This window comes from Astatotilapia calliptera, chromosome 5 (assembly GCF_964374335.1).
Source record: "Astatotilapia calliptera chromosome 5, fAstCal68.1, whole genome shotgun sequence".
NCBI lineage: Eukaryota > Metazoa > Chordata > Actinopteri > Cichliformes > Cichlidae > Astatotilapia > Astatotilapia calliptera.
This window is the reverse complement of record NC_137426.1, coordinates 7,237,666-7,263,644: the sequence shown is the minus strand read 5'-3', so window position 1 is coordinate 7,263,644 and position 25,979 is coordinate 7,237,666. Positions and strand designations below refer to the sequence as shown.

The 25,979-nt window shown below is 39.9% G+C and overlaps 1 protein-coding gene across 4 annotated transcripts in view; it reads right to left on the bottom strand.

The window, feature by feature from the left end:
• The window catches only part of slc12a5a (solute carrier family 12 member 5a), a 204,328-nt gene that overhangs the window by 104,972 nt on the left and 73,377 nt on the right, over nt 1–25,979 (bottom strand). The window contains exon 1 of one of the 4 annotated variants that reach the window (XM_026166928.2): nt 4,852–6,011. The exons of the other annotated variants lie outside the window; for them this stretch is intronic. Coding sequence (XP_026022713.1) covers nt 4,852–4,906 — 55 coding nt within the window. The 5' untranslated portion in view covers nt 4,907–6,011. Of the gene's footprint in view, nt 1–4,851; nt 6,012–25,979 lie in introns of those variants that run through there. 4 annotated transcript variants of the gene reach the window in all.

Genomic DNA, 25,979 nt, shown 5'->3' with positions numbered 1-25,979 from the left:
AACATAGTTAAAAAACAACAACTTTGTTATGAAATTCTAACAGCCAACAACAGTCACATCACATCCATTAAGGGAAAGAAGAAATTCCTTCTAACTGAAAAAACTGAACAGACAACAGGTGGCATTTTTCGCTTAAAAACTACTTGATTAACTAATTAACTAATCAATTAGTTCACTAAATTCTGCAGTTGTCAATAGAGAAATGGATGAATAGATGAAACTGTAGATGGAGTAACATACATAACACCCCGAAATTCAGTTTAGTTCTAGATTATCCATATTATGGATGTTAAAGCAGGGCAGAAGAAGAAGGGCTGAGTCTGATTTCAAAAACCAGTCAATATCCACTCCTGTGGTAAAATGACACCTATTTTAAAATGTCCAACTTTACAACAGAAATAATCATGTTTTTTTAGGAGGACACTGACCAAAATGCCATAGTTGCAACTTTTAAAAAGTAGAACATAAAACTAGTGGTTGATATCGCAATGGCTGCATCTTTTCGCAGATATCGTCAGTGCGTATTAAAAAACGCTGTCACTGTTAATGCAAGCCTAGTATTTCCTAATGCGAGCTGATCTTTTAAAGTCTACTGCTGAGCTGAAATTTATTCAAACCGAGGACGTCACGAAATCAGTTGCATTCATTTCTTTATTTATTTAAAAATGTGCATTTGTTCAGTTCTTATGTAAAAAAATTCTTATGTAACAACTACAAATATTTATTGCAATGTTTGCGTCTCCTCTTGCTTTTGTGATTATTACTGTCTAAACACATTAGCTTTACATTACATTAGCTTTTGTTTCAAATCTATTCTAATTTATAGGTTCCTTTGTAAGTGCGCATGCGCCATTAGCGTGCTGCCTGCTGTAACCCATAATTTCCTTCGGGATTAATAAAGTATTCTGATTCTGATAATTGATATTGAGTATTTTAGCGATCTTGTTAATACAACTTTTGACACATTTTTTCAAATTTTTCTAAATAAGTGTGGAAAAGACAGCATCACCTATCAGCTGTGTGCTGCCCTGCTGAGACTGGGAAGACCTCATGAGCAATATTCTATTATGCACACATAACAAAAACAATCACTCTTTAAACCACAGGAAATACAATGAACTGACATGTTAATGAGCAACTGGAATGCATAAATAATAATAAAACAAAAAAAAACAAAGACAGAAATAAACATTTGGTACATCATGTTCGCTTGCTAACAAGAAAATCAGGCATGAAAACACTAAACGCTTTTCCTAATAATACACTTTAACAATGAGTGCTCTGACATTCTGATCGTTTATACTATAGCTTATCACTGTTATGATGACAGAAGCTTTACAGCATTTGGTAGATGGATATTTGTCACACTGTTTTAAATATGTTAAACCACTCATTTCAACATGAGCTACAAAAGAAAAGAAAAAACAAAACACACACACGGCACCATTTTTACACCTGCCAGTAGGGAAATGAACATCTTTTCAACCCCCTCCACTTGCAATGCATCTCTTTGCGTCACTCCATGTTCCAGACAGTGACAGTTTCCCCTCTTGTGCTTCAAAAGTAAGGCATGCTCTGCCATTAAACCATTTCTGTGCTGCAAATGGATTACTAAAACTTCACCTCCCCTTCAACTCTTGATTGCATTCCATCCTCTTCCACCTCTCCACTGCTCCAAAGAGAGAAAGCTGCAGATAATTAACAATGTGGTGGGAGAGAAGTATGACAACTTATGAATAAGTAAACGTGCTTGTGATTCAACATGCATCAATTTCTTTTTTTTACTTTTAGCTTCGGCTAATCTGTAAATTCCTTTCATCCTTGATGTTTATAAGGTTTGTGGTGCAATAATACACCCCTACAAACACAAACAGCTCTGCCCTGGTGCTGTATGCAACTCTGCTAGGCTGTAACCCAGCTATGTAATAAAGGCTTTAAATCAGCACCTTGGACAGTACTACACAGCCCTGAGAGAAGGAGGGAGAGCAGCAGCATCGCTGAGGGACAGCAGTCAGCAACAGCCTCTGACATTCCTACTGTAATGGGGCAAAAAGGCCCCGAGATCAAGAACTGTCCTGCATAGCACTGATGACTAAACAGAGTTATTCACGTTGTTCAACAGCTAGCTTAGCAGGGCTATGATTCAAATGAAAAGGATGGATTTTTGTGTGTGCGCGTGTTCGTGTGTGTGAATGAGGCCCTATCCTGAGAGATGCTGCCTACAGCAAAGTGACAAAAAGGTAGAGATAGGGGTGAGTGACAGGCAGAAACAGAGATGCGCTGAGACTAAGTGATGGGAGACATTTATCCAACTCTGCATGAGTCTCCAAATTATATATCTCTCTATGCTCATACAGTTTTTACAGGGCTCCATGTAGTCATGTGAAAAAATCTAAGTACATCTCATGATTCAGTAGCTTGTGGAACCACATTTAGAAGGAATAACGTGAAGTAATCATTTTCTGTATGACTTTATGACTCTCTCATGTCATTGTGAAGGAATTTTGGCCTAATCCTCTTTACAACATTGACTTAGTTCATTGAGATTTGTGGACCTTCAGTTAGGCACAGCTCTGCTGAGGTTCTGCCCCAGCATTTTATTCATGTTGAAATCTGGACTTTGACTGGGAATTACAACACCTTGATTATGCTTCTTTTTTTCTAGGTAATTCTGATTTGTTGGTGCTCTTGGGATCAGTGCCCTCTTACATGATCCACATTTGATCAGAGAAATCAAATTCAAAACAGGTATACATAGTTCATGGTTATCTCAGTGACTGCAAACTCTCCAAGTTCTGTGGCTGCAAAACAAGCCCAAACATTCACCTCTTAACCACCATGCTTGACAGTTGTTATGAGGTGATTGGTCCTATAATACCAATAATATTTTTAGAGAGAAGAGACTTTCTTCTGGCAACTCTTCCAAACATCCATACTTGAGATGTAGCCTTTAGATAATTTGCTGTTTCTGTGAGCATTATAGAGTCTGACCTTGTGGGGAATTTAGTGGGACATCCACTCCTGGTCTGGAGTATTAAGGTGTGTGTTAACGCAATGACACAAACTCCCAATACCTCAGCTTTTATAGAGATGGTTACACTTGGTGATGATCATTTGATTAGCAGCAGTTGCCTGCTACTTATCCTCCTGGATGCAGGACTTTCTGCACTCTTTTATCCTTTTAAAGGACTGCAAAGAGTCCTGTGAAAACTACTGTTTTGACTGTGCATTTCATAGTATTTTATCTATGTATGGCTAGAGAGTTGATGAGCAATGACACACTCACTCAATTAGCATGTTCTCAACATGAACATTAACACACGCATGCACATACAGATATCTAATTCTGACAGTAAATTCACAGTGCTTTAAGCTTTGAGTGCACGGTAGCAGTATTCTCAAGTAATCATATGCTGTTAACACTTATGCATGTGCTGTTATGTGGTTTCACATCATGCTTGGTAAACTGCCCTTGATGGTTTCAATTTGTCACACATAAAAATGGGGTCATGCTTCAAACTGGCCACTAACCTCTTACAACTGCTGCCCATGTCTCTTAGCGCAACACTGTAATCCCCCCCCACCAAAAAAAAAAAAAAAAAAGAAAAACACAAGATGCCCGCATTAAGTTAAATATTCATGTTCCCAGCACTGGTCTATTTTTATCATTAAGCCCTCACAGGTAGGAGAAGAAGCATAGTGACTGTTCTCTCATCCGCAACCTGTCTCTCCAGTGCATCCCTTAGAGCCCAGGACTGACAACAACAGGGAGATTTGTGCATAATGCAGAATGAGAGAGATGAAAGAGTGAGGACACAGCTGAGACAAATATAGAGAGCAAAAGGGGAAAAAGAGGGCAGCAAAGGAAAAAGCCGAGGCTTGAGAGAGAGATGTGTGCAGAGCTACAATAATCTGTAACATTTCGCAGACAGAAAGGAGGAGTGCTGTTGGTTTGCAGGTTTTACATAGGCAACAGCAGAATTATCCTCACTTTGAGTAATGAAAAATAAACTGAGGTTACCCGGGACTTAAACCGAATGCATGATTTAATACTCTTCTGAAAGGTGCAACGCTTGTCACGGGCACTTAGAAGAACAGGTTTATTTTTCGCCAGGGCCCGAGAAGCTATGCGCTCTCTGGTGAACAGAGCACTCACCACACAGCTCAATGCACAAACCAGCAACCTACAGGTTCTCTCTTGAAAGCCTGCAGAGACTGAGGACCTGGCTGAGCCATGGGGATTTGATGGAAGGTTGATTTTGACAGCTGGGGGTGATGGGATTAGCAGCAATGGTGGCTTGGTATCAGTAATTGTGTATGTTTGTGTGCACATGTGTGTGCATGTGTCTGTGTGTGCACCGCCTGTCTAAAGAGATGCCATATGTGATGGGAATATTTATGTTGCCATGAAGAATGAATGAATGATTGTACGGCTGCAACACAAAATGCTAGGTACTGTTAGTCCATGTGTGTATGCTTATTTGTGCGGGAGTTTGTGTGAATATTAGTTAAAAAAAAAAGAAAAATGTGTGCATGTGCTGGACAAAGCTGTAATACACACCATCATCGTACGGAGTGAACCCATTACTATTCCTGTCACAACAGCCTTGCAGTAAGAGCAGCAGTAGAAAAGGCATCCAGGCCGTCCACCGCACGATGTTGTAACGCACCTTGCATGTGCATGTTGTGTGATCTGCAAAGTATTTGCTGTAGATATATTTATTCTCCATCTGCTTGGTTGCGTGGGCAGATGTACATTATATGCATGTCTTGCATTGTCATGTGAATGCCCCCATTTACACGTATCTGCTCGTGGGTTTGTGTCACAGCATGACACATCCCATCACTCACCCTGGCTTTGCGCTCCCCCGTCCCCCTCCTCTGTGTCGGTCAGATTGTTAAGCATCCTGGCTCCTCTACGGTGCTCTTCTGCTGCGGAGCGATGTCACCGATCAAGCTATCGGCAGCTCTCCCCGCGCTCCACGCACTGTGATACAGCCACAGAAATTGCAGGGAAGCAGCGTGGAAAATCTGCAAGCCAGGTCCTCTTCACTCCTCTCCGCTCCTTGCTGCCAGTAGGATGCACGAAGAGAGAAAGGAGAAGAGAGAGAAGGATTTTTTTCCTTTGTAGATCCTCCTCTTGACGTCTCTTCTCCGCTGCCTTGTAAGCGTGACTCTCTCGCTCTCTCTCTGTTGCTCACTCTCTCTCTTTCTCTCAGGAGGAGGAGGAGGGAAGAGGGAAGCTGCAGGAGTTTGGTGGATGATGGAACGCCTCAGAGCTGCACGCTTGTTCTCCGTCCTTCCTTTCCTTCTCTCTCTCTCTTTTTCCTGCCTTTGTCACTTCTGATGTCAGTCTCACCCTATCTTAAAATACTGACTATTCCCGGCTCAGATGATGTTGCTCAGTCATTTTAGCCGCCAAACTGGTTGCATAGTAAAGCAGTAGTATCATTTCTTCCATATCCATCTCCCCCCTCGCCTCTCTTTTCACATCGCACCCATGAGACAGAGAGATAGTAGCCTTGTTTTCTGTCCACACAAGAGTATTACGCATTGGATTCTCCTACTTTCAGCTTTGTAATAAGCCGCCACACTCTCTCCCTACTTCAGTGTCACATGCAAATAGATGCTCCATTTCCTACAAGGGATGAGCAAGCTCTATCAAAATCATCTGTGTGCAGTTATGCTATGTACAAAGGGTAATTTTCGCTGAAGCACATACATAGTTTCAGCAACTCTTATATGTGCACAAGAGCATACACATTCCTCCCTATCTGCTCTGCACAAATGCAGCTAAAAAGGGCATTTTTCCTTTTAGATTTTTTTCTTTTATTTCTCTCAGTGGAGAGATGCTTGGTTCCAGCTGAGAGAACCTGCATGTCGTATGGTGGCTGCAGAGCACTGAAGCCTCACTGTCAATTAAACCAGTCTCATTTTGATCCATGCAGATTTATTTTGATCTGGTACACGCTGTACTTTGAGCAGAAATGTGTGTAGTAGGAAGACACACTGTATGTGTGTGTGTGTGTGTGTGTGTGTGTGTGTGTGTGTGTGTGTGTGTGTGTGTGCTTCTTTGTGTGTTCCAGTGGTTGTGATTCTACACTAGAGATATGAAAGCAATTAATCTTGGTTTTAGTCATAGTAGCGCTGATGCACAGAATGGATTTCAACAAAAAGAGAAGGAGAAAAAAATACAACTGCATGCTCAGCTTCAATGAATAAATTTATTACCAATGTCTAGAACAAAACTGGTATTGTCAAGGTACAATTACCTTGACACAGAAGCAATACCTTGAAGCTTGACAATAAATTGCATCACCGAGTTCGGTGTACAGATACATTTCTCTGTTTTTGATCATTACTACATCGTAGCCAGGAGTTTGTAACAACAGGAGACCTTCACAAAATTAAATTATAATACCAATGGAAGTAAAACCTTTACAGAAACCTTCAGGTGATTCAGGAGTGTCCTCAATGACTTGCTCATCTCTACTTCATTTACACTCAAACAGATTTATTAAGTAATTGCTCAAAGAATGTGGTCCATGTGCATGAAATTTTTATTTTCTTTGATTTTTCAAGTGAATGATGAGGCAGAGGTTTTCTAGGTTTTTTAAAGGGAGTGGAAGTAACTCATGGATTATTAACGACAGGGGCATTTTTTTTAATGTAATAATGATACTTTGCCAATGTGGGTACATGACATGACATGAACACTGATCCCACTGCATCCACAATCCAGGTAAAGAACTCCAGTTCATGCATGTCTGCTATATGGAAATGTATTGTGGGACTATACTCCTGTAGACATCCAAATATCCTGTCCTGCAACACTTAACTGGTGGCCCATCATTTAGTCAGCAGCAACTGGCCATTACAGCTGTCTGGATGGATAGTTAACTTAATTTTGTGTTGTAGTTACCAAACATTTGTTAAATTACAGCAATGTCAGCAATCGAGTTTAATGTCTACTTAAGAATTGGATTTTTTATTATTAAGGCCAATATGGGGACACATATGGCAAATTATCATAAGCTATACACACTGTGGTATTTGGCTGTGGTGCGCTCTATATTAATATGATGCTGTATCCACAACCACAAAACAAATTGATAATATTTATCCAATCTTAGAAGTGATCCTGAAGTTTCCATAGATCTCCACCAAGACCCCATCCAGAACCTCATTCTACCCTTTACCAGCCATTAAGCTCTACACACACTGGAAGTGATTCACAGAAACATGGGAGCCATAGGAAGCAAATAAAATTTGGCATCTCCAAGCAACTATGAGCAAAATAAATGTTAGTATCATGACATGGGCAGGAAGCTAGTGGAGATAAGGAGATAAACTTTTCTCAACTTGCAGAAGCGCAATTGAGGAACTACTAATGAGAGTGCAGGACACCTAGTAGAAAACACACTGGAGGGATACCTAGACAACCAGAGCCTTGAAAGCAACCAACTGTTAGCTTTAAATCGGTACATGACAAGCGAATCACTTACAGTGTGGATGCCACTTTAGTACTTTTGAATGGACACCATCTTACCTGTTGAGAAAAGTAAAGAAAGCAACCATTACATAAGGATCATAGTCTGTTACCACTAAGTCTTTGAACTCCAGAAAAGCAAAGCTGTGGCTTTCAGCTTTGTGCAGTTCTTTTCAAGAAATGCATTTCCTTGTGAGATCCTTGATTACTGTGTGTTAAATAGAGTCAATGGTTAACAAAACAGTCTACTTGACAAATGAGGTAAGGCACACCACACAGTGCTCCTACATGATCACAAAACGTACTTGACTCTATAGCACCTATCCAGTGCACCCTTTTTGATGTCAGGTGGTCTGTTTAAGCTCTCACTGCTCAGTTCATGCCACAGCTCCAGTCTAAATAAACCAGGCCGAAGTGCTTCACTACTGCAGCTGTTTACATGCAATATTTAATCAGCCCAAACTAGCACCATCAAGTAGACTCATAAATGGGACAGTGTGGTGAGGTTATGAAAAGATATTACTAATCTACCTCTGTGCAGCTTTACAAGTCACCTGGGCAAAATTCACTGCATTAACTCACACACTGATGTTCGTGTTGGCTGACTGAAGCAAAAACATATTTGCATCAAATCAGCTGATGCTGTCAAACAGTCTGCCAAATCTCTGTAATATTTTTGATCGGGCAACAAAGTAGACATTCAGCCAACTGTAAATTTGAGTAATTCGTTGTTTTACATCACTGATGGATGTAATACTTTGTTTGCCAACACTGACCTTGAAATGGAGCTCCTCTAAATAAATTTGTATTGCAGGCTCAAATGCACTAAACCAGTTACCGGCACCTTGCAGTCAAATGACTGCAAGTGCTCAGGTCCTGTGGCTGCGAAATAAGCTCAAACTACCACCCCTTCACTACCGTGCTTGACAGGTGGCTTGTGGTGTTTTTGCCGATTTGCTGTTTGCTTTTTGCCAAGTGTGGCGCTGTGCATTAAATGCACAGTTTGTCCAAAGGACATTGTTCCAGAAGACTTTCGGTTTGTTCAGATGCAGGTTTGAAAACCTAAGCTATGCTTCCATGTTCTTTTTAAAGAGAAAAGGCTTTCTCCTACTTCCAAACAACACTTACAGGTCTTTTTCTAATTATACTGTCATGAACTTGCATGCATTCAACACCTAACTAAGGCCTGTAGTGTCTGAGATGTAGCCTTTGGGGCTTTTTGTTCAATTTCTCTGAGCATTTATTGGTTTGTCCTAGGGTAGAATTTGCTGGGATGCTCACTCAGAGAGAAGAGAAGCAAACTGCCTATACTTCCACTTTGATAGAGATGGTCACACTTGCTGACAATTCATTAATCAAGCAAAACATGGCTGCTACTTAATTGCTGTGGAAGCATTAAGGGTGTACTTATATTTCCAAAAGAATAAAGAAATTGGTATCATCCATCCATCCATCCATCTGCTTCCGCTTATCTGGGGCTGGGTCGTGGGGCAACAGCCTAAGCAGAGACGCCCAGACCTCCTTCTCCCCAGCCACCTCCTCCAGCTTGTGCGGGTGAACACCAAGACATTCCCAGGCCAGCCGAGAGATACAATCTCTCCAATGTGTCCTGAGTATGCCCCGGAGCCTCCTTCTGGAGAGGCCAGCCACCCTTTGGAGGAAGCTCATTTTCGCGGCTTGTATCCGCAATCTCTCTCTTTTGGTCACTACCCACAGCTCGTGACCAAAGGTGAGGGCAGGGACATAGATTGACCGGTAAATAGAGATCTTCGCTTTTACACTCAGCTTCTCTTCACCACAAAAGACCGATACAGCTTCCGCTCCCTTCTGCAGTCACTCGTGAACAAGAAACCGAGATACTTAAACTCCTCCACTTTGGCCAAGAACTCGTCGCTGAGCCAGAGTGGGCATGCCACCCTTTTCAGGCTAAGGACCATGGCCTCAGATAGGGCTGTGCGATATGACCAAAATCTCATATCCCGATATAAGAATTCTATCGTACCAATAACGATATAAATCACAAAAATGTAACATTTTCTGTATATTCTGTGAATCTCGGGCAGCTCGACTTGCGGGAAGTGTTTCCAGCTGCGCGTCGTGTAGCTGGAGTCGAGTGTTTTAACCGATGCATGAAACTATACATTTTTAGACATAAGTTGTAAAGGCCGCCGTTTTCTTTGTGAGTATTTATTACACAGCGTGCTGCGGGGGAAAGCCTGTTCTAACGTTTGAGTCTACGGTTTATTTTTTAGCACCTGGTGGCTCTTTTTCACTTCTCATCTGTAAATAATCTGCTCTTTCACGTGATTCAGTTTATTTTGAAAAGTCTCAACAGGATCTTGAGCTTTATTGTGAAAAGTTTATGTGAAACATAAACAAGCGGACACGCGACGCTGTTACCGTCGTTGTTGGTAACCACAACGCATAAAAACAGGCGCTTGTCCGTAGTGTGGTTATATAAAATATAAGAGAAAGAGAGAACTTTAAGAAATTAATATAGCCACTACAGTGACCGTCAAAACGATGAAAAAATATTGCCGTAAACAGTTTATTTTGCGACACCACGAAACAAACGATAGCGTAAAATGAAACGATAGACGTTTTTATATCGTCATCCGATATATATCGTTATATCGAACAGCCCAAGCCTCAGATTTGGAGGTGCTGATTCTTATTCCCACCACTTCACATTCGGCTACGAACCGTTCCAGTGTGAGACTTTCCCAGGGAGGCTGAGGCGCGTGATCCCCCTACAGTTGGAACACACCCTCCGGTCCCCCTTCTTAAAGATGCCAAATCAGAGGTACCGCCCCTGATCTCCACGCAACATTGCAGAGGCATGTCAACCAAGATAGCCCTACAACATCCAGAGCCTTCAGAAGCCCAGGGCGGACCTTTTCCACCCACACCAAGGAATTGTTTAACTGCCTCAGTGACCTCGTCCCCAGCGAAACCAAAGTCTCATTGATGGAATTCAAATTTCCTGCGGGCACTATTCTGTGCATGTACTGCTGATTCACTCAGCCACCTAAAAACACAATCTTAAACAGCATGGCTTGCTGACAGCTTAACAGTATTTTGTCTACAAACAGGGCCTTTTATTGGATTAGCACAAACCCATACAACAATCAGACACTGCCAAAAGGAGCTCTTTAGGTATTATATGGAAGGTGCACTCAGTGAGGAACAGAGCAATACTGAGTGGATCAAAAACTACGTTACCTAAATTTGTGAGCCTTCCTCTGGGTTCTTGTGAATGTGAGGGAGTGTAAAAATTCACAAGAGCTGTGGGCATTGCAGGAAACCATCAACGTTGTAAAAAACATAAAACAAGACTCTGCAGCATCTGCGAGGTTGTGGGCAGTTCAGTAGTGTGGAAAGAAGGTGAGGGAAAATTGACAAATAAAAGGCTTTTACGCCTCTATGCAGATGTACGGTATCAGTCATACATTTTCTGAAATTGTACTTGTTGTCTGTGCCTGATTACATGCATGTGAGATAGAAATGTGTAAATTCAATTGTGTGTATCTGCAATTTTGTTTCCCGGAGAAGCACTGCTGCTAATTAATTACCTTTAAAATGTAAATTTAGCCATTCTGTTTCAAAAAATCCTTTAAAAATTTGTTATTTCAAAGGGTTCAAATTAAATTATCAGTCTTTTTATGTCTTTTTTTTATGTGTATCTTAAATAGATCTTTACTAAGGTCCATTCTGCTCAGAAGCCTACTAATAAAGCGGGGTAGCACATACTCAAAATATGTTTGATGATGACAGGCCATTGTCAAAAGAAATTCAATTATATTTCCAAGCAGGGCTTCTGGCACAGTGACATTGTGTCAACAACAACAACAACAACAAAAAAAAAAAAAAGTGGAATGGATGGAAAGGAGAGGAGTGAAAGCTTGAGGTGACTAGAAGAGCACAGACCTCTAAAAAATGTAAGGAGCAAATGAAAGACAAAGGAAACATATTACGTCTGGGAATAAAAATACTTGCTCTCTGCACTAAGATTTAGAATTAGAGTACTGTACAAAGGTCTCGAGCCCCATGATGTAGAGATTTATTGAAATGTGCACAAATAAATCGAAATAGAGTCTATAAAACAGAAATAGAGTTTGTACTGTTCTAACAAGCTTGAAAGTCAATATTTTAAGTACGACCACCCTTATTCTTCAACACTGCCTCAGCTCTCTAGTTTTCAGGAATACTTCTCCACTGAAAACTCTTCTTTGCATATTGGCTGCTTTTTGTTCCCTCAATATGTTTTACAGAGGGCTACAGCCACTCACTACATTACATCTGTTACCACTGATTTTCAATCCAGTTGTTGTATAATTTAGAATACCTCAGCCTTTCCTTCCCATTTACGTTCAATAAGAGAGGCTTTTTGACAGGCACCCTTCTACTTCCAAATAGGGCTGGGTATCGTCACTGATTTCTAGAATCGATTCGATTCCGATTCACAAGGTCCCGAATCGATTCGATCCACGATTCGATTCAATTTGATTCGATTCAGTTCGATTCGATTCAATTCGATTTGAATCTGCGAAATTTTGACAGTCAGAAATATTATAATTCAGATCAGTAGATTTACATATTTTTGTATCTATAAAAGGAAGCTGACTCATGCAAGACTTTATCAAAGGTGTAAGCATCACAGCAGATGCCTTTGTGTAAAAGTAGCTGAAGACAAAACACAGAAAAACAAGAAGGTGATTTTCCTGTCCTGGGATTTTATAAAAATATTCTGCGGTAGATCAAAAACAAAAGAAAACCATTAATCAACACATGAACATTACCTCTGAAGTTACAGCGGTTTTATTAGAGACACAGCTGAGCGTTTTACATTTTGCAGTATTTTAAAAAGTTTAAATTTGTTCAGTATTGAACTGATGGGGAACATTTGAACGGCAGAAATTAGGTTTTCTTTTCGGAAGTAAGTAAAAGAAAAAAAAACAGCGGCCGACAGCACTTGTGCATAATAAGCAAGCGAATAATGCAGAAAACAGATTTTTAGACGGGAAACTGTTCTTGAAGCACAGAGAGAGAGAGAGAGCTGTGCATGAAGTGTGATTTTATTGTGGTAGAAGCAAAACAGTAAAAGTCAGAGGGAATTCATGACAATTTTTATGTGAAGCGTAGTTTGGATCTTCTTTTGCTGATGGTTCAGTCAATATTGTTTGGAGAGAGATAAAACTAACAGCTTTAGAATCAACGCAAAAAGGGTGTAAACACAAAGCGCGGACCCGCCAAAACATCAGAATCAGCGAGCTGTCGGCTTTCAGCGACCGTGTCCGTGCTGTCAGGTGAGAAAGGCGACATCTCACTGATTCTGAACTTCTTTGTGCAGAAGCCGTGTACCTGCTCTCATTTACTGTCTTAGTTGTTTGGTGGTTGTTGAAATTTTGTAAGGTTTCACCTGAGATTCTGGCGTTTCGGGCAAAATAAATTTATATTAAAAAATCGATTCAGGATTTTAATGAATCGATTTCACGTTATCCAAGCCAGAATGGATTTTAATTGATAAATCGATTATAAAAACCGACCCCTACTTCCAAATCACCTTGTTGGTGTAAAAATATTGTTATGTGCCTCTCATCCTGTGTCATCTCTGGCATTTTTTGTAGGGTTAGCTAAAGAATTTGGAACAATTAATGCATTTTTGCAACAGGTTGCTAATAACAAAATGACTAAAGGTACAATTTAAAATTGGTTTGAAGCTTTAAGTGTAGGCAAAACACTGGTTTATCTTTTAAGCAAGGTGCCTGTTTTATGCTTCAATCTAGACATCTTTCGATTAGTAAGAAATAACACCAGCACTGTCACAATACTTTTTGCAGATTATAAAACCTCTTTTGCAGTTACCGTAAATTACCAAGTTTCTTTTTGATACTACTCTTATGCCTGTATAGTTTATTCTATAAAAAGCTACAGTCTACAGAATGTAAACCTAAGCTTAACTACAAACAAAGTTTGCAAAATATGTCCAATGTCTTAAAGAACGTTATTTTGCAAGAGGCATGTGGAAGACAATATGCTGGTCAGGTGTGACTTTCTGTCTCCACCCATACAAAAATTTTAATTTTGCTAAATCACATTAGGCAATGAGTTCCCCTTTGCATTAGTGTTTTGAAAGGGATTTTTTTTTTATATTATATCTGCAGTCTGGCAACAAGGTTGTCTGATTCCTTTTCAAATTTCATTACTCTGTGTTGTATCACAGAATACAACACACAGGACTAGAGCTGTTTTGTCTGATTCTTATACCTATACGCATGCAACATATATGAAACAAGATGCAAGTGGAAAATTTCAAAGTCAAATGTAGTCAAATGAATTCTTTCACTGCAAATAAATACATGAAGAGAGCATTTAAGGCTACGTTCACACTGCAGGTCTTAATGCTCAATTCCAATTTTTTGATTAAATCCTATTTTTTTGTCTGGTTGTTCACACTACAAATAAAATGTGACAGCAAATGCGCTCTAGTGTGAACGGTTCACGGCCCTCAAAGCGCCTCGCATGCGCAAAAGAAGACGTCACACACAACGCGCTCTGTTTACGGAAGTAAAAATGGCGGCTACAGAGCTAGTAGGTGTTGTTTCAGCAGTCTATCAATTTCTGCACAGTCATAACTGACAGAATTTTGACAAATTAATTAGAGAAAGAAGGACACTGAGAAAAAAGAGAGCCCGTGCTTTAACAATGGCCTTGTTTGGAGCAGTGGCTGCTACCTCCGTGCAGAGTTATATATGGACACGGAGTCGGAACCAGGAGTGGTGGGGTTGGTTTGTGTTCAGTTCAACCTTGTGTCAGTGACGTAAAAGACGGATTTAATGCGACATGACCATTCAAACACCAGTTGCTTTCTAAAACATCAGATATGTATCGGATTCAGTACATACATACATACACATACGAAAGTAACCTAGGTTGGATTTGAAAATATTGGATTTGTGCCGTTCAAACTGTCATACCATGATCGGATATGGGTCGCATAGAGTCAAAAAAGTCTGATTTAATGTGCTTTCACCTGCAGTGTGAACGTAGCCTAAGGGATTTCCACATACTTCTATACATTTTTGATAGACCCTCGAGTTCTGCTTATTCTGAGCTTGTGTGTCCAAAACCTCCACTGGATGAGGATTAGATAAATGCAATTATATACCAAAAAAATAAAAAATATCAGAATGGTGTATGTCACACACTGAAGCCAAAAGTTGCAGTACTCTGTGTGGTCCCTACATCAAGTCAGTTCAGTTACTGGCCACTAGAAAAGCACTCAAACTGCCACACTTTTCTCACTGCAGTACTCAATAGTGCACTACACAAGCTGCTATATGCTTGTTATAGGATGAGATAAAGTGAGAAGACGACCAGTTCCAACCTGCAGTATCATTAGCTGTGCCTTGTCTTCTCGTGTGTTCTGGCTGTCTTGGACAACTGCCAGATCATTATGGTCTATCTGGGCACCTCCAGAGATTGACAAGGGCATTCAGCATTTTATAGCATCTGGCACCCACAAAAACAAAAGCTCTGGACATTGGGAACATAACAAAAGACACTCTGACAAAACCAAGGAAATTCTCAGGAAGCTTGAAACATGGTTCTTTTCTTTCCAAATGTAAAATGGAAGCTCAAAAGCTTTGAAATGAAACAACATTCATAATATTCTCTTTGAATTCTTTTAGTGTGTGAAATTGAATAATATTTTCAGACCAGGCACTTATGCTTAAATAATGCAATACAGAGACTTTCTTTATCTGTCAAAAATCTTGGCCTGAAAAGGCTCAGTCAGCATCAGCACTGGACACATCAAAGTCACCATTCTGATCCTTAGAATTATGATGTTTGTAACAAGTTGACACTTGCTTCATAAAAACATTGCATCGAGTTAATGTTTCTACAGTAATATTACATGTGTTGAATCCAAAGTTATTCAACCAAAAACAACCCACATATGTCAAAGTCAAATCTTTACTGGATGCTGAGTGCCATCAGTCTAATTAAAGCTGCATGGTGATAAATAATGCATTATCTGCGGTACATTGAAAATGAAATATGCAAACATTAAAATGACTCCTATAAACAACGTGGACATATTTACACAGAGTGTTATTGCAGGACCTTGGTGAAACAATTTGAGAATGCAGTCTGTTATCACAATACTGTAGCACATTAGATTTCCCATGTGTCTTATTCCCTCTCTCAACTGTAAATCTGATCAGACTCTGCTCAAAGCAGTCTAATATCCTCCTACAGCACACCGGAGGACAAACAAACAAAAAAAGCTGCATGCAGCACAACAGCTTATATCGTACATAGCTATCAGTTTATTCGCATAAAATTGTGTTTGGATGGGTTCAAGAAAATTACACTGTAACTATTTGAGTTTTGCCCCAGACTCCTGAGAGGTGATTTACAGTGGGCTATAGATGATAATGGATATAGGACAGAGGAAAGGGTGGGTAGATTCGGTCTACTACTGTCCATCACTTTACCTGGTGCTCTTTACAGTATCCCCTCCCCTCTCCTTCCTTTAGAAAAAACAAAAACAAAAAAAACCTTTGTCCTTCACAAACAAATCTAATCATAGCTTTGTACTTTGTGAAGGGCGGTTTCTGCAGAATGAAAGTACACCCACTGTCATTATCAAATATAAGCTGGAACCAAAGCGGAGGGCAAAAATCAATTCAGCTCAACTACCTTTCACCCCTTTCTCACACACACACACACACACACGCACGCACACACACTTTGATTAAATATTGTCATTTTATGTGACCATAGGACGTGTTGTCCAAGGCTAAGAGTCTACATGTGCATGTTGTCAGAGATTTGTTAAGTGTTGAAAGCTCCGGGGCATACAGAACCTCTTGGCCCTCAGAGGGGTTGTAAAGTAATTAATCTAAGAATAGCTGGGGCAGTCCTGAGAAACGAGCCCCCGCATCTGACAAGGCTTTGATAGTGAGACAGGCATCTGAAGATGTAAGCGAGATTCTTGTAGCCTTGGCAGGAAGTACGAGGGGATCAAAGTGGTCCGGCAATGTTACGACACTTTTGTTTGCTCTAAACATGTTTATCTGATGAAGCCTGCCAGCCGATCTCAGAGTGTTGTCTTTCTAATCGTCTAATCCTTTCACAGCAGCCTCTGGCTCTCAGGGAAAAACACTGAAAAATACTGAGGTCATCAACACTCTGTATACAGAGGACATTAAAGTTAATTTAGTCTGTATGCATAAATATGCACTGATATTTACTTGTAGTTGGATAAACATAAATGAACGATATGTTTAAATTCTTGCATATCTTGAGAATACTTCAATGATGATGAAATTGTTGATAAATCTAAGCTATTCCTTCTAACAGGAACTTGCGTTTAATCCCAAATAAACCAGGTTGACAGTGATGCTGATATATAATGGTCAGATGCTTTGAATCATTCATACTTTAGCATCTGTTGTGTTACAATGTACTAAGACATCATTGCTATGCCCAACACTTAGTATTATGACAGTACTGTTATGCTGATTCCACCGCTGTTGAAGATATTGTAGCATATATAAGTAGCTGATCCTTTGTATGTGTGCGAGAGAGCGAAGGAAGACTGACATCTTCCCACATTAAAAAGGTGAGCTTGACAGAACTATTGAGCTGTGGCGGTAGGCAGTCCATGCTGGAACCTCTGAAGTGTTAGATAAAGACGTAGCAGGAAGAAAAGCAGTGGTGAGATGCACCTTGTACAGTAAAAAAAAGGCAGACAATAGTGGATAAGACGCTCTGAGAGAGCAGAGATATATTTTAAGTGTCTGGGATTACATCTCTAGTGTGTGTGTAGAGCACCATAGCTTTACTGCATCCATACATCCACCAGCACTGCATTAACTCAGCCTCTTTTTTTCTATTTATTCCATTAAAGCCACTGAGGAGGTGGAGGAGCAGGAGGAAGGAAGCTGTGACCCAGTTTTATTTTCTCTAAAGAAAAGAGATGGAGCAACAGAGAGAGAAAAATGAAGTGAGAGAAGACGACAAAGAGGAGGAGTGGGGGACACTGGCCTGAATGAGAACAGAAAGTAATGAGGGCCTCATTTACAAACATGGCTCTACATATTTTGTCCTCCCCACTGTGATCAGTGTCAGTGTGGTCAAACCAAAATACAAAGACAATCAACTCTTTGGTTAATTTGCACATAACTTTGCTTCTGTTATAGGTTTTGCTTGCAATGTGTCATGAAATGCAGGATTTATGACCCAAATGCAGACTAAACACAGACTGAATAAACTGAAAACACACCTTTAATTGGAAGGTGGAAAAATTCAAAATAAAATCATAAAGCCCATTAGAAGTAACCTGAGAAAGGGTAAACACTAGTAACTGGTCAAACCGCACCGCTGCTTCCGAACGTTGGTAAATCCTGGAAGCTTTTAGTGAAGCGCGTATCGACTCTTGTGTTTTCGAGTGTTGTCACTGATGTTTGAAGTCTCGCTGGTTCAGGAAGTGGTTCGAGTATTTATGAATTTATGAATACACATCTATCGCAATCGATCAACTTTGTAGCTTACTGTTGTCACTTTGTTGGTGTGGGTGACACAACTGCATTTTGTTATCAACTATAATAATGGAATTGACAGAACTAATACTATATTAGTTCTATCAATAATAATACTATAATACCATAATCTATTATTACTATACTACATTATAAAAAAGACTGACTAGTGACCAGAAAGAAGGACCTGAATGAGACCTTGGTATTAATGATTATCAAAGACAACTAGCCTCTCAGCATATTGGAGGGCACAGGATATAAGGAATTTGTGTCAAAACTGGATCCAACCTGGGTTTTTTTTTCTTCTTTTTCCCCCATCCTTTAGGCTGTGAAGGCAGTGGTTGTGGGAAAGAATTCCAGGTTGAGAAAAGGAAAGCCAATGTAGAAACAATTAGGGTAACAGCAGATATGTGGACATCCATTAACATGGATGCCGGTTGTGACCTGCCATTCTGTGGATGGGAAACATTCCAGTATCCAGTCAGCTTTAATGGACACACATAGAAAGAAATTTAGCTTGTGTGATCCCTCAGGGAGAAATGGGGAATAACATCACACGTGCCTTGTAACTGATGGAGCATCCAATATAACTGCCTGTGGTAGGGGACTGCAGCTCCATCTGTATTGCCCATATTCTAAACTTCACTGTAAAAAAGGACCCCAGTGATACCATTATTAAATATGCTAAGCAGATCCTCCAGGAGGAGGCAAAACATGCAACAATCACACTGGCAAGGGAATATGGGAAGCACCTCATCAGGCTCCTAAGGGAAAAGCTCTTAAAAAAAAAGAAAAAAGAAAAAAATGAAGTCAAGAAAAATTTGGCAGAACTTTTGAAGCCATCTCAGGGTTTCTCCTGCTCATTCACATGAAAGCGGTGGTCTTGGCAGCATCTAACCAATGTAAAAGGGTCTTTTTCACAGGTCATACGATTTTTCCACCAGAGAACATGATCTTTAAAAAACATTTAAAAAATCTAACAGTAAATGCAATATGGTTACAAAAAGGACAAATGGAAGGCTGCAGCAAATCTTTAATCTGGTGATTTAGCCCACAGAGCGATAAAATAAACATTTTAGTTGCAGATAATTTTTTCTGTATACCCGGGTGCACTCCCAGTACTCCTGTTTACTTTTTAGGTGATGGCTGCACATTAGACCATTGAAACTTTAAACCATATCAATTTAAATATTTAAAGTTACTGTCCCAAGGCCTGATAAAATAAATTTTATTGATTGAACAGGTATTATTGATGCTCATTCTGTGGTCCAGTAGTTGCAGTTCCAGCAGTGTAATAGAGACTAAACAGCACATAAGAATCAAATATAGCAACAACATTTTATACAGCTTCTAAATCACCAAATGAAAACACGCACGTGGTACTTTTAGGTGCAGTTTAACAACTTGGACATAATAGGTTCTTTCCGCCATCATGCCAAAATCCTGCTTCACACTAAACGCCACATCCAACACAAGCAGACTGACAGTTTAAATAGACAGATTAGGTAATCAGGGCGAGGCAAAACAAGGCACAGGTGAATAGAATCAAACTAACAGAATGGGGTAACTAAATACAAGGCAAGACAGAGTAACAGAGTAAAGAGTGAATCAACAAGCTGGTGCATCGTGTTAAAAACGCCAAGGTACTGTAGGCATGTCTTCTGTGGAGCAATATGCTGTCTTATAAGCTGCTTTAGAGCAGAGAACATCTGTTTGTCAGAGAGGAGACACTTGACTGAGAAGGGAAGGGGGCGATTTATCCAGTGTAAGATATATTGATGTTTAGTTCAGTCTTCACAGAATCATGATCAGAGGGATTATCTTTAGTGAGGAGTTGGCAGCTACATTTGGTAAATTTCTGGAAATTAAATGTAGTGGTTGGGTGAAAACACAGAAAGTGAAAGTAGTACGAAAATCCCCCCCTTTAAATCCTTTTTTTCTGATTTGTTTTCTGGACTATTCCATAAAAGCATGGATACACCCTGCCTTAATGAACACTTCAAGTTAACAGTGGGGGCTTTTCTTGGTACACTTCATGGAGATCCTCAGAACCAACTGAGCATTGTTCAAATGTCACAGCCTGTCTGAGTGTTGTTCCTGTCCATGTCCACCCTTTTATGACCACAGTGTACACATCTTCTGATGGCTGCTTCCCAAACAGTAAGTTCTCAAATGGTCTCAACAGTCATCAGAATTCTATCTAATAAAGTACCTCTGGGAAGCAGTGGAACAAGAGATCTGTATCTGCTGCTGATGAATCTGCAGTAACTGTGTGATGCCATCTTATCAACATGGACCAAAAACTTTGTTTCTAGCACCTTGTCTAATTTGTGCCATGAGCAATTAAGGCAGGAAAGCAAAAGGGGTCCAGTCCAACCAGATACAAGCAATGTGTACTTAATAAAGTGACCAATGAGTTTATAGGGACACTTGCTTGTTGCTCTTTAGTAGGTGGTAATATCACTGCCTTTTGCAAATTCTTACATTTATACATTGAGAAACAGTATTAAATTGCGACTGTCATTTACTGAGCCATAAATACCTAACTTCACTTCAAAAAGTCTCTCTGGCATTGTAAGATCATTAAGAAGTACCATTTTCAGGTAAATATAGCAAATTTCTAAATTATGTTTTCACTACATGTAAACTCAACATGCTTAACTAACAAGGTTTATATTATTTGAAAATCTTTCAGTTTTATGTCTTTTCACTTAGAAGCATGGCTGTTATGTATATATTTATAAAATATACAAAAAAACCTCTGCTGAGATTTTGATTTATCAAAGAAGGCTATTTTTCAATAAAGACAAATTAGGAAGATTTCCTTAAAAATGTAAGTTTCCCCAAAGTATTAAGTAAAATCAAAACTGAAAAAACCTTAGACATAGACAGAATTTTCGATAATGTAAAACAATGAAAGGTGGGAAACTAAACAAAATAACAGTATTTATTTTGTACACATCAATGATTAATGGTCAGAGTACAATATCAAAGGTTTCATACTTTCCAACCCAGCTGCTACATGCAGAACAAAGAGAAGTTTTTCCACACAACATGTACACTCTCTTTAATAATTCTGAATGCTCTAATTAACCCCCACAGTAACTCCATTTGAAGCTAAATAAGCACTAAAACAAGGCCAAAGGGAGAGTGTGAGCCTTTTGTCTGCCAGAAATGTGCAAAGCAAATCCTAATGCTGCTTCATGCCTGCTGGATCTGAAAGTATAGCTGCCCTTAAAAACGTCCTAAGCTGCTTGACTAATTATTTCTACAACAGCTCACCACATAGGTGTGTTTGCATTCAGTGTAGATGTGGTAAAGTATATATCAATTAAAACATAGAGGTGGATTCACTGCAAGCAACAGGTGTGTTTTGTGGTTGAGGAGAGGTTTTTTGTGTTTGTTTTGTGTCATATGCAGTCAAAAATAATTATATGATGATATAATAGTATCCAGCCGTACATGTTTAGCCACCAGGTGCGGCTGCAGCCTGGTTTATGATGCGCTATTTCTCATAAAGGGCCACGGGATATGAGCTCCAGATTAGGTGAGCTCACAAAAGGCCATCGTTAATCAACCAGCTGTACAAACTTGGGGCACACACAAGCAGGTCAGCAATTAAGAGAGAATATATTTTATAACCAGAACTAAGAAAATGTAGCTCATTCTGCAAAATAAATTATTTTGTGGAATGTAAAACTAAAAGTGCATACTTTTATAGAGTTTATTAAAAGAGGGGTCATGCCTGCGTTATCCCTTTAAATATGCATCCTCCTTTTCCTTCTCTAGTCTGTTTAAAAAGAAAGGGGGAAAAAAATCACAGCGTTCCTCGAAAAAGATCACCTCATTACAGTTTCCACATTATGCAATCTGATGTCAATTTTATGCTACATTGACCTTTGTTGCTATTTCTGTCTGCTCTGCTACACTACACCGATAGGCTAGTTGGTACTAAATTACATTTTCACCAGAAATTCTGGGAGTGTGTGTGGAGTGTGGGTGTGGGGTAAGCAGTCAGGCACTGAATAGGTGGTACATTACGTTCTCTATTCTAACCACCAATCTGCAGACAGTCTGCATCAAGTGTGGACACATGAACTTCATTGTTAGGCTGGTACTCAGCAGCTTTATGAGGTTAGCATTCGAACAGCCAGAAAATGCATAATGCATAATATGCAATACATCACCACTCAAGAATTCTTAGTCATGGCAGAAGATTACAGTGACGTAAACTGTCAGCAACACTAGTAAGATACCCCCTGTCTTATGTCTCTGTTAAAAATATGAGCTGATACTGAAATAGCCCTTTGAAGACTGTTACTTTTATCCAGGGTACATACAGTCTTCACGGTAGATTCAAGCGTGTAAAAGAAGCAGCAAGTTGACAATTATGCCAAAAATGACCACTGGGAGCAGTGGACTTGAACTCTTCTCAGTTACTATTCTTTCTAATCATATTTTCATGCATCTGTGGCATCTTTGATTTATTTTTTCTACACTCTTTTGAAAAATGAAATTACCAGAGGTTAGTGAACTAAGGTGTGCGTAGTTCTTTTGTTTGATGTTTCTTTGCCTCCTACTTGGACAACACATGAAACAGTCTTTTGCCTAGGCTGACTTCTTTTGGGTCAGCAGGTGCTCTCCCTGTTCTGCTGTAATCCATGCTGTGCTTAGCTCCTTCTCACATGCAATGAGTGTGTCATTTCTCCACTTTGGCTTCTTTGGGAGATCTATGGCAATGGTAGGGAACTGTAAAGGCTAGAAAGTCTCCAAAAATAAACTAGTCCTGCTCACACATCATATATATATATATATCTATCTATCTATCTATCTATCTATCTATCTATATATCTATCTATCTATAGATATATATATATATATATATATATCTATATATATATATCTATATATATATATAGATATATATATCTATATATATATATAGATATATATATCTATATATATATATATCTATATATATATATCTATATATATATATATCTATATATATATATATATATATATCTATATATATATATATATATATATATATATATATATATATATATAGATATATATATATATATATATATATATATATATAGATATCTATATATCTATATATCTATATATATATATATATAGATATATATATATCTATATATCTATATATATATATATATATATATATATATATATATATATATCTAGATATCTATAGATATAGATATATATGGAAGAACAAGATCCGGGCCATTAACACATACGCCCTGCCCGTGATCAGGTACCCTGCTGGGGTAATAAGCTGGCCAAAGGAGGAGATAGAAGCCACTGACATAAAGACAAGAAAGCTCCTGACCATGCATGGAGGGTTTCACCCCAAGTCCAGCACCCTGAGGCTGTACGCTAAGCGGAAGGAAGGGGGCCGGGGACTGGTGAGTGTCAGCACCACAGTCCAGGATGAGACAAGGAACATCCAAGAATACATTGGGAAGATGGCCCCAACTGACCGAGTGCTCAGTGAATACCTCAGGCAGCAGAAACCCAAGAAAGAGGAGGGAGACGAGGAACCATCATGGAAGGACAGGCCCCTGCACGGTATGTACCACCGGCAGATAGAGGAGGTGGCTGATATCCAGAAATCCTACCAGTGGCTGGACAAAGCTGGACTGAAAGACAGCACAGAGGCACTAATCATGGCAGCACAAGAACAAGCTCTGAGCACAAGATCCATAGAGGCTGGGGTCTATCACACCAGGCGAGACCCCAGGTGCAGGCTGTGTAAAGATGCCCCAGAGACTATCCAGCACATAACAGCAGGGTGCAAGATGCTAGCAGGCAAGGCATACATGGAACGCCATAACCAAGTGGCCGGCATAGTGTACAGGAACATCTGTGCCGAGTATAACCTGGAAGTCCCGAGGTCAAAATGGGAGATGCCCCCAAGGGTGGTGGAGAATGACCGAGCTAAGATCCTGTGGGACTTCCAGATACAGACGGACAAAATGGTGGTGGCTAACCAACCGGACATAGTGGTGGTAGACAAACAGAAGAAGACGGCCGTAGTGATCGATGTAGCAGTTCCGAATGACAGCAATATCAGGAAGAAGGAACACGAGAAGCTGGAGAAATACCAAGGGCTCAGAGAAGAGCTCGAGAGGATGTGGAGGGTGAAGGTAACGGTGGTCCCCGTGGTAATCGGAGCACTAGGTGCGGTGACTCCCAAGCTAGGCGAGTGGCTCCAGCAGATCCCGGGAAAAACATCGGAGATCTCTGTCCAGAAGAGCGTAGTCCTGGGAACAGCTAAGATACTGCGCAGGACCCTCAAGCTCCCAGGCCTCTGGTAGAGGACCCGAGCTTGAAGGATAAACCGCCCGCAGGGGCGTGCTGGGTGTTTTATATATATATATATATGATAGCTCAGTTAAAGAGGGATATGGGTCATACTGCAGAAAAATTTCTCCTTGACAACAGCTCTTGATTACATTATGTTTCTGTTAGTCAATTAAGTGAGTTGTGATAGTAGAAGGCAATGTTCTGAATTTTCCTTACAACAGAAAAAAGACAGGATAAAATATGATCTCTTTTTAATGTTATAATCACATAATACTGACAATGACACAGCATACTATTTTGAGAAATATCTTCAATGTTTAATGGAAATAGAATTACCCACTGTTTGCTGGAGGAAGTCATGGGTTACAGTGGTATGTAAACCTATTGTGTATGATCATCATCTATCACTTATTATTACAGAGTTTAAGAAGATGCAAATATAAAAGGCAAAATACAAGTTACCCCCATTTTTATTGGCTTGTTTGTGAATTTTAGAATACATAAAGACTCTTACACAGAATCTAAATTGAAATCTAATAATAAACATAAATTTATAAACACTTTTACAAAGAAAAAAAAAGCAGTAACCAAGTCAAAAACAGCCAAGGCTGCCACCACTAACCAAATTGGACGGTCGACTGCACTCATAAGGCTCTCCAATACTGACTCGCCATGCAACACCTGCACATGGCACAGTCTTCAGTCTTTACTAGTAATGTCTGCTTTGTTCAAACTTTTCAGTTACTGGCCCATCACACACATAGACAATTAAAACTGTGGCAATTCATTTTATTATATCGATGTTTAAAATGACAATGTGAAAACAATGTGACCCTTAAAGCAGCAAATCAATAGCATTGCTCCACTGTGAAGCTCCATGGACCACTGAGGAAAGGCGTCCATAATTAGTTGGCAATCATGATTGGATCAATTGACACCTCTGGCTTTTGATAGGTGACAATGTCCAATTCTGAGTGGATAATGGAGAGGTAATCTGCCCCGAGGTAGATCCCCATCACTACAGACACCCCTCCAACCCCGACTCTGTTAACAACAGATAATGAGATTATAGCTTGTCCCAGGGCTGATAGAATTAAGACTGCATCAAGGACATGGATCATTTTATGTTATAGTGTGCCATTGGAGTCCACTGATATCGATGAGGTAATGTCAAACATTTTTTTTGGAGAGAGCATAAAGAGAAATATTATATAAAATCACTTGTGAAATGTTTAAATATTTATCTTTCAGTTGCATAAGAATAAAAAAGCCACAAACACTTGCACTGCGCTTAAGGACAGGATGAAAGACAGTAATGTCTTCTATGTGAGACAAAGAGGTATGTACTATGTAAAAGATTTAACCTGATCCCTGCTTGTCGGGGCCTGGAGCCTGGTGCTCGCTCGGGCCACTTCGGGGGTGGGGTGCCCTCGGCCTCTTGGCCTGGGGCTCGGTCACTCTGGCACAGCTGGCTGCCGGCGGAGCTCACGGGCACATCACTGCAACCCCCCTTGGCTTCTGCTCCGCTGCTGCTGAGTGACCCCTCATCTGGGGCTCTCGTCAGCTCTTTCTGGGACAGTGGCGCAGCTGCCCCTCTGTTGGTC